At 42.4% G+C, this 9,702-nt stretch overlaps 1 protein-coding gene across 1 annotated transcript in view; it reads right to left on the bottom strand.

Annotated features, from left to right (window-relative positions):
• Positions 1–1,847: 1,847 nt before the first annotated feature.
• nol6 (nucleolar protein 6 (RNA-associated)) overlaps positions 1,848–9,702 on the bottom strand; it is a 20,469-nt gene continuing 12,614 nt past the window's right edge. The window contains exons 20-26 of the mRNA XM_062542769.1: positions 9,097–9,249; positions 7,822–7,919; positions 4,831–4,955; positions 3,483–3,572; positions 2,836–3,030; positions 2,329–2,430; positions 1,848–2,119 (exon numbers count right to left, since the gene is read on the bottom strand). Of these exons, the coding sequence (XP_062398753.1) occupies positions 1,970–2,119; positions 2,329–2,430; positions 2,836–3,030; positions 3,483–3,572; positions 4,831–4,955; positions 7,822–7,919; positions 9,097–9,249 (913 nt within the window). The 3' untranslated portion in view covers positions 1,848–1,969. The remainder of the gene's footprint in view (positions 2,120–2,328; positions 2,431–2,835; positions 3,031–3,482; positions 3,573–4,830; positions 4,956–7,821; positions 7,920–9,096; positions 9,250–9,702) is intronic.

Raw genomic sequence — 9,702 nt, 5'->3', positions numbered from 1 at the left:
TACTTTTAATTAAGTAGCCTATGCTGGTGCATGGAAAGTTGATCTGTGATTTAGGCTACTTAAACATACTAGACATCTGAATTTCACATGTAGGCTTTAAACTGATATACAGTGCCTATAGAAAGTCATCATACCCTTTTGAAATAGTTACTTTTTTTGTCTTACAGCCTGAAATCAAAACCCATTTTAAAAAAAAATCTTTTCCAGTTTTATTAACAAATTTAGCTGTACAACATCAAAATAATGAAAAAAAAGTAAACAGTTCTGAAAATGACTGAAATGAATGAAAGCCACTACTTTGTTCTTTTGGAAGTATATGTTTAGGATTATTGTCGTGTTGGAAGGCGAATGACCTCCCCATCCTCAGCTGTCTAGGAGAGGGACGCAGGTTTTCCTTAAGAATTTGGGTGTACTTGGCAGCATCCACTTTCCCTTCTATCCTGACCAATTGCCCAGTTCCCGCTGAAAAGAAACATCCCCACAACATAATGTTGCCCCCACCATGCTTCACACTAGGTATGGTGTGTTTTGGGTGGTGTACTGTGTTGGTTTTCGCCAAACATTGCGCTTGGAGTTCAGTGCAAAAACACATCTGGAATATTCTGCTACCATGTGGAAAAAGCTTTTATGGTCAGATGAGACTAAGATCGAACTTTTTGGAGACTAAGATTGAAGTTTTTGGACTGAGCTCCAGGCGCTAACCAAACACAGTATACACACCCATACACACCCAAAACACACCATACCTACTGCGAAGCATGGTGGGGGCAACATTATGTTGTGGGGATGTTTCTCTTCAGTGGGGACTGGGCAATTGGTCAGGATAGGAGGGAAAATGGATGCTGCCAAGTACACCCAAATGATTGAGGAAAACCTGCAGCCCCCATGCTGGACAGCTGAATATGGGCAGGTCATTCGCCTTCCAACACGGCAATGGTCCTAAACATACTGCCAAAAGAACAAAGTAGTGGCTTAAGGATAGGATGGTGAATATCCTTGAGTGGCAAAGTCAGAGCCCTGACTTAAATCCTATAGAAAATCTGCGGATTGACTTGAAGAGAGCAGTCCATCGCCATTCCCTACAGAATTTGACTAAATTTTAACATTTCTGCACGGAAAATTGGCCAAATATTCCCCTATCTAGGTGTGCAAAGCTATAATAGAGACATATCCAAACAGATTGATGGCTGTAATGAAAGCAAAAGGAAGCTTTACAAAGTATTAAGTCAGGGGTATGATGACTTTTCCAACCCTGTTATTCTACTTTTTAATTTTTTATTAATTTTCAGAACTGCTGACTTTTTTTTCATTATTTTGATGTTGTACAGCAAAATTTGTTAATGAAACTGGAAAATATTTTTTTTAAAATGGGTTTTGATTTCAGGCTGTAAGACAAAAAAAGTAACTATTTCAAAAGGGTATGATGACTTTCTATAGGCACTGTAGGTAAGTATGTCACATAGCGCACTGAAGGGTCGGTCATTTATACTGTACATTACGATCTATCTTTCAGCATCATTTCTGTCTGTTGGGAACTATGAACTCAGAGACAGCTTCTGACTTCACACTTAGTATTAGACCTTGGGGCTGAATATTGCAATGTGGAAAAGTCAGAAAAAACTGCATCTTAATCGTTAACGTCCAAAAGAAATCTGAGATTGTTTTGATTAATAAAGCCATGCCAAAGTCATTAAAATGAGCTGCACAATGACTGGTATAACCTCGACTGTGGTTCGCGGCTTCTCGCCGAGGGCTTTGACATGACTCGGCGAGTAATCTTATTACTATAATTTGAATGAATGCATGCATACACTTTCACAAGAGAAAAAGTCACGCCTACTACAGAATGGTTTGGAGTAGTTTGTTTTTATGTCATCTTTTCTATATATATAAAAAAAAGTCATTATTCAGCTTCACAATCGACTTTTCCCATGTTGCTGTTACGTTGAGCGAACATTGAGCGAATGTTTCAGACCACCCATTTCTCGGTCCTCGGCACCACCTTCTGGACCAGGCCTTCGCCGAGCACGCTGAAGTCCTGCAGGATGGCCTCCACATTTGGCACAGTGGAGGCTTTGTCTTCGGACACCTCCACACGACGGGCGCCCATCATCCCCGTCTGGAAGAGAGAGAGAGAGAGAGAGAGAGAGAGAAAGGGTCACATTTTCACATTTCTGTGGATTATCCCATTATCATAAATATTTTCTGAAAATGCAAGATGTATGAAACATTTCAAGTGAATATCTTTCATTGGAATAGCCACCTACTGCCATAATTTCAAAGTCATCTTCAACCTCAAACGGCTAAAGCAACATCCATTTCACTAACCTTAAATGGATGAGGGGTGAAGGCTTTTGGCTTCCATAGCACCGCAATAACCGTACCGCCATAGGGGTCATAGAAGAACAGAGCCACATCTCCAAAAGCTTCCTGGAAAAGCCAAGGCAACACACTTCAGCTCATCCTCCAACACATACACTTCAGCGAACTCGGATCAGGCTGCCACTGTTAGTCATTAATTCAAATCAGTTTGCCAGCAACTCAAAGACAACGGGGAAAAAAGAGAGGAACACGATTCCCGTGAACTGAATCTCCAAAAGCTTCCTGGAAAGGCCAAGGCAACACACTTCAGCTCATCCTCCAACACAAACACTTCAGCAAACTCAGATCAGGCTGCCACTGTTAGTCACTGATTCAAATCAGTTTTCCAGCAACTCAAAGACAATGGGGAAAAAGAGAGGAACACGATTCTCGTGAACTTCTTAACTACTCTCTCTGTCACACACACACACACACTCACGCGCACACACACAAGCTAATGGCTGGTTGACTCACTCGGAGCTCTGTGAGGTACAGGCTGACGGGGTTGAAGTCAACCACGGGCAGCACCCCTCCAGCCACGGAGCCCTCGTGGGCCCCCCGGGGAGGAAGTTTGCTGGGGGGGTCCACCGCACTCTCCACCAGGGGCACCTGCTTGGGCCTCAGGTGGATCAACACGTCGTACACATCCAGGGGGGGCCGGAAGGCAACCTAATAACGAGACAGTGCAGCAGAGAGAGAGAGAGAGAGAGAGATAAAGAGAGACAGATGAAGATCACATACAGCCCATGGACTATACCCATCAAAAAATCTGACTCCTAAGGCTCCTAATAGCTTTCTATAACAGCATTTTTCCATGACTATCAAACGCTACACCATCTATCCATCTATCTGTCTTTCTGTCTATCTATCTATTGATCTATCTATATATCCATCCATCTATCTATCTATCCATCTATCTCTCTTTCTGTCCATCTATCTATTGATCTATCTATATATCCATCTATATATCCATCTATCCATCTATCTATCCGTGACAATCAGCCCACCTAATAATCCCTCCTGTAACTGGCTGATTGATTTCCGTGTGTGTGTGCGTGTGTGTGTGTGTGTGTGTGTGTGTGTGTGTGTGTGTGTGTGTGTGTGTATGTGTGTTTACTCACCCGCACATCTTGTGTCTGTGTGGGGTCTGTGAGCTGGGCCTCAAGAACATGGAGGCTCTCCGCTGCCACAGTGATAATGCGCTGCAGCATCTGAACACAGACAGACAGAGAGAGAGAGAGAGAGAGAGAGAGAGAGAGAGAGAGAGAGAGAGAGAGAGAGAGTTAATGACCAAAACCACACATATAAACAAACGAGAGCACAGCTCTGCTATTAAACACATGCTTCCCCTAGGACCTAGCAGAACACTTGACGGAGATAAACAACCCTCATGTTTAGAGGGCCGGCATCATGCTGGTTTCACTGGTGAGAGGACCTACACCGGCTGGAATCCACAACGAACAGAAATACTAGCAAATTTTACAATTTTACTCATCATGCCACCTAGCGTAATTTCGAGAGAAACAGAGAGAAAGAACAAAAAGTGGTAGTTTTGTTGTTGGTTTTTGACCTTTGAGGATTCTGAATCTGATGCATTGGAATCCCATGCATTGGAATCCCAATGCTAACATGCAGTCATACACTCTTAAAACAAATGTGTCAGAAACAACACAAACTGTGTTGTCCCCATCTTGCTATGTTATGTTATTTTCAACACATTTGTTGAAGAAAGCACACAGTATAACCAAAGCAATGTGGTGAAAATAACAGAAATTGTGTTGTCCTTATCTGGACATAGAGATGTGTTAAAACAAATGTGTTGAAAATAACACAACTAGTGCTGTTTGAGTGTACAAGCGGGCACAATAAAGCCTCAAAAAACCTGTACCACACTCCAGTCTAAGGAGCAATTCACACCAAGAACGATAACGATAACGATAACTATAACCATAACGATAAAAGCGTCCACACTGGCCAACCATAAGACAATTCTCTCCTCATGTTAATGAATGTGATGGCTAGAATATTGTGGGTTCTGATTGGCTGTTAGCTTTTTATCGTTCTCAAAATCGCTCTGAAAGTGATCAGCAACGATCACTTCATGTCGTTATCGTTCTTCATGTCGTTATCGTTATAGTTTATGTGTGAACGTTGTCATTCATATTAACGAGAGCGATATTTATTTATAGTTATTGTTATCGTTCTTGGTGTGAACGGGCCTTAAGTGCCAATGGTACCTGGGTTTGACCCTGACCTGGAGTCACTTTCCGATCCCACCCCCCCATCTCTCTCTCCCACTCAGATCCTGTTTGTTACTCACTCATTCTGTGGCGTCTGCTAAATAACTATAACCATAACCATAACCATAACCTACTTTGTACGGTCACAAATATGTGATTAGAATATTCGGCAAACTGAGAGTTCCGCAGACTGTATACAGAACACTGAAAGCCCCAAGCAAGCACATACCTGCACAGATGGAGCCCCTTCAGTCCACATGGACAGCTTCCTGTCTGTCGGCGTGCCAATGAACATGGTGGGCAGGGATTCTCTGGAAGCCACAAAGGCATTCTTGATCTCAGTGTAGTCGGCCGCTTAAGAGGAAGAAGGGAAACCTTGTCAGGACAAGACAGACTTTGCAAGCTCATATAAGCCACGGCTGATGGACAAGGCTTTCATTGTTGATTCATTCTTGGCTAAGATCGAAAAACCTCACAGAGATCGATACTAAGATAGTGGTGATAACTCTCCCAAGACATCTGTGAGTCCAGTTAGTTCATTTAAGGCAAATTAGGGGGGAAAACACCAGTGGCGAAAGGGTTTGTAAAGAATGAGAATCCATCTGTGGCAACACAGTGGCTGAATGAACAAATTGTATGTGGTTTCCCAAGGGAATCATTGCTGTGTTGGACAGTAACTGCACAAAGGATTTTGTATTACTTTTGTATTTCAATGCTCTATACATCTATAACTACACATATCTAGATCTCTATGATCTACATCTGGATAGACAGGGCAAAACCCAGAACGATCTGATTAAGGTCACTACCAAACTTTTCTCAATTGACTCTATAGTACTTTTCCTTATCTTGATCTAGACACTCTGTTTCCAGATATAAGCCTGTAAATTAGACCTCTTCAGATTTCACGCTTTCACGCTTTTCAGCAGCAGAGAGATGTTCTTTTGAACAGTGTTTGTCAGGGAGGAGAACCAGACTTGATTTGACCCTCTGTTGGTCATACATTCGTATCCTAGTTTCCACATAATCTTCCCCCTCTTTCCCTTGGTACATGACCGTCTGCATAGATGAGGTTTGTAGAATGTATAGGAAAGAGGTATGCAATGTCTAGGCTGCCTATCATAGTGTTACAGGATGTGACAGAGCTTCAGTGGAAATTCTTTTTCAACATCTTGAGAACATGCTCACCTTTATGCAGATGGTCATGAAAAGAGGGGGAAGATTATGTGGAAACTAGGATACCAATGTATGACCAACAGAAGGTCAAATCAAGTCTGGTTCTCCTCCCTGACAAACACTGTTCAAAAGAACATCTCTCTGCTGCTGAAAAGCGTGAAATTGTGCACTAACTTGGACAAGGTATGAAAACATTGTATTTCTCAAAAACGTATGCGTGATTATCGTACTGTGAAGAAGATCAGTTACAGCTAAACACAGCTAGCCTGGCTAGAGCCTACCACTTCTCAAATGAGACGTGGTCTGGCAACCAGACGTTCATTTTCTCGTATTTGAAAAAATGCCCAGATCCGTTCATTGGGCGCCATGGATGTCTATCAAATGTGTCTGTGCATTGCTCATCATGGTCTTGCTTTCTCCCCTGTTCTGTGATTGGTCGCCAACATCCGGCGAAAATGTGGGCGTTAGTTTCCAGACTGCCTTAGCAGCGTGAAAGAAATCACCGCGCAAGGCAGTATGGGAACACCCAGGCTAAAACACAGCATGAACATAAGAAGAATACTTCTTAACAGACCCATTCTTGTATGCAAATGAGTACCTGTATGCAAATTAGCACAATGACGCACAGAGTGTATATTATTTACAGTAATTAAGTAAAAACATCCATAATTGCTTTGTCATGATGCTCTTGTAAAGGTGAAGTTGCACATGAACAAAAAAAGGTAAAAAATGCCCTAATTTGCATTATTTAACTGCAATATCCCATCTAAAAACATACTTTTGTATGATCATTTCTGATATTTGATGCAATTTCAAAATTATCTTGGCCTAAAGCCATTAATTTATCTACTTACAGCCATATTATCAATACATTTCTTTATTATGCACTAATATTCGCTAATGTATTCAAATATGCAAATGGTCTCATTAACTATGCTTGATATAAAACTGTCCCAAGCAGAAATGGATTCTACACGAAAAAGTTCTATAGAATCAATTAAGAAAAGTTTGGTAGTGACCTTGATTTGATCATTCTGGGTTTTGCCCTGTCTAGGATGTTCTATTTGTTAATACTCTTTCCCTTGCAATACTCATGGCAATAAAGCCTATAAAGATTATGATTACGTCACAGTAACAGAATTATTTATGACTCATTAAGAATTATTATAAAATGGCTCTCTGATCAGTGGCCTGCCAGCCATTCACCACCAAATGTTGGCAAATCCCCCACCATCAACCTGTTACCAAAACATAGGCCAGCTAATGTATGAAGAATCAATCATTTTAGATAAATACTGTATACATGTGGCAAATGTCACAAATTACGACATCACTTCATCCGCAAACGGAGCAATGCAATAAACATCTTTTAAACATCTTTTAAACATTGGCCTGACTAGTTTCTAGTGGTCATGTTTAGCAAAGCCACACACATTATTCATTACTGAAGATAGACCAAACAGTGAGGTAGGCATACAAATCTCATTTTCAGTGGAGCGCATGAAGCTAAGGTTAATCAGTAGGCTGTTCTGCATCACTTGATTGCTATATCCATCACAAATGTTGTGCTGGCTCATGCCTGTGGCTAACACAATTTGAGGTAGGCTTGCAGTTAACTAAAACTACTATTTTAACATAAGTGCTTTCAATGCATATGTTCAAACCAGCAAAAGGCTTCAGTCAGTCCACTTCATGGATGACTTGGGCTCAAACAAGATGCAATGAATGAATGAACCTGAGTGACACCAGGTAAATCTGCTGATGTGGTCATTGAGGCGTTCTATGAAAGCGGTACAATGAACCTTTGTCTTTGTGTTTGTATTCCAGGGTAGTTGTATTCCAGTAGTCTAACTGCCTAAAAACTTGACAACAGTTTTTCCAACCAGTTTGCAGTTTAAACTCAGTGGACAGACTGGCGCCTCTCTGAACTGTCCTGCAGGGACTGGTTTATGAAGTCAAGCGCTGCATCTGAGCTGAACAGAATATGAAGTGAACAGGAGTGGATGAGGGAAGCAGGGGAAGCCTGTCAAGAGCTGTAGGGTACCTGTGAGTTGGCTGTTGAGGTTCACCACTAGTGGACTGTTCTTCCAGTCAAAGGAAGAGAGCAGGTGCAAGAACCGCAGGAACCCAACCTGAGGAGAACTGGGGAGAGGGAGGGGGAGAGGGGGAGAGTGAGAGAAAGAGAGAAAGATAGATAAGTAGAGAAAGAAATACATTTATTATTTTTTTTATGCAAGTGTCTATCAATCCTTATATAGTCAATTTGTCAGTGTCAAGATATTCTGACTTCTATTCATGCAAGGAACAGTCTCCTATTTCTACATACTGATTTGGCAATACCAGTGCCATCTGTCATGCCAGCTTTTGAATCGGCATTAAATTCAACAAAAGTGAGAGAAAGGAGGGATAAGAACAATGGAGGGAGAACAGGAAGCAGACAGAGAAAGGTGTCAAGAGGAAAAGGGAAGAGAGGGAAAGAGACAATAAAAAACAGATGCCAGTGAGTAGACAATGAGTCACACTACATTCCCGCAGATCTGCGTTAAGACTTGTTGACAACAGCTATTGCAACAACATGATATTTCACAATCACACATACCAGCAGGAAACTCATAAAAAACATAATACCATAAGCAATTAAAATATACAAACACATTAACAAGACATACTACACACACAAAATAAACTACTGAACCTGTGGAATTATCAAAATGAAGAACCGGCCCAAATCCATAGCTTGAATGCGTGCGTGACCTGGCTACTCATCGACGTTAGTGGCCCGGAGTTCACTTTACTTAGCATAGCGTAAACACATGTTCAGTCTTCCTCTTCGGTCATACCCTTCCTGACTTCAGTAAGTGGACCTTCCCATAGTGCAGGCCTTACCACAGATGCGTAGGCCGCAAACGCTACTTTATAATCTGCACGCCACAGGCTTGGCGCTGATTATGGAGGCATGGATGGTGAGGTGCCCAAGAGAGATGGCTGTTTATATACCTAAACGACGGCGACCGCTGGGACATCTCGTCCTGGCTATTTTCTACAACACGGTGAGAGGAAAAAGAGCATGGTGTGGAATGAGAGAGGAGAAAGAGAGAGAGATGGAAAAGGAGGAGACAGAGAGTATGAGAGAGAGAGAGAGAGCAAGAGAAAGAGAGAAAGAGTAAGAGAAGATAAAGACAGCCAGAGAGAGAGATAGAAGAGAAAGAGCCAGAGAGAGAGAGAGAAGAGAGAGAGACAGCCAGAGAGACAGCCATAGAGAGAGACATTTTCTAAAAGGCAGGCCAGGTGTCCCTGAACAAGGTGAGGGCCGACTCACCTGGGGGGGGTGAAGGGCGCGGGGTGCAGGAAGAGGTGGGCCACCAGCAGGTCGGCTGCGTCCTCGCAGACGTCTGCGCTGAACAGCTGCGCTCCCAGCCACCGCTTGGCCAGCCGACACACGGCCCCGAAACAAGGGTGCTGCTGCTGCAGCCTGTCAGAGACACGGTCATTTGAGCAGCATGCTTGCACTAGTATCTGTAACAGTGTGTGTGTGTGTGTGTATGTGTGTGTGTGTGTGTGTGTGTGTGTGTGTGTGTTAAGCTGAGGAAGCTTCCTTCTTTTGAGACCTTCCTGCATTTCACCAGAGCATTGACACTTTAAAAAAGCAAGCAAGCACCCAACAAACAAACAAACAAACAAACAAACAAACAAGGAAGCAAATGAAAATCTTAACATCTGAGCTGCTGGTGACAAAAGTCATTGATGCATTATGTGCCATTATCTAGCCTTCAATGCTGTGTGTCAATGCTTCAAAGCTATGTGTGTTCAGCAGCTTGCTGGGTTTATGCAGATGTTTACGCTCACTTATGTAATACTTATGGCCCATATGTACAATAATGTACAAATAATTTACAGGACTGATAGACAGGAAATTATCTGTGAC

The sequence above is a fragment of the Sardina pilchardus genome, chromosome 8 (assembly GCF_963854185.1).
Source record: "Sardina pilchardus chromosome 8, fSarPil1.1, whole genome shotgun sequence".
In the NCBI taxonomy this organism is placed as follows: Eukaryota; Metazoa; Chordata; class Actinopteri; order Clupeiformes; family Clupeidae; genus Sardina; species Sardina pilchardus.
Note: the sequence above shows the minus strand (reverse complement) of the source record. Positions and strands in the feature narration are given on the sequence as shown.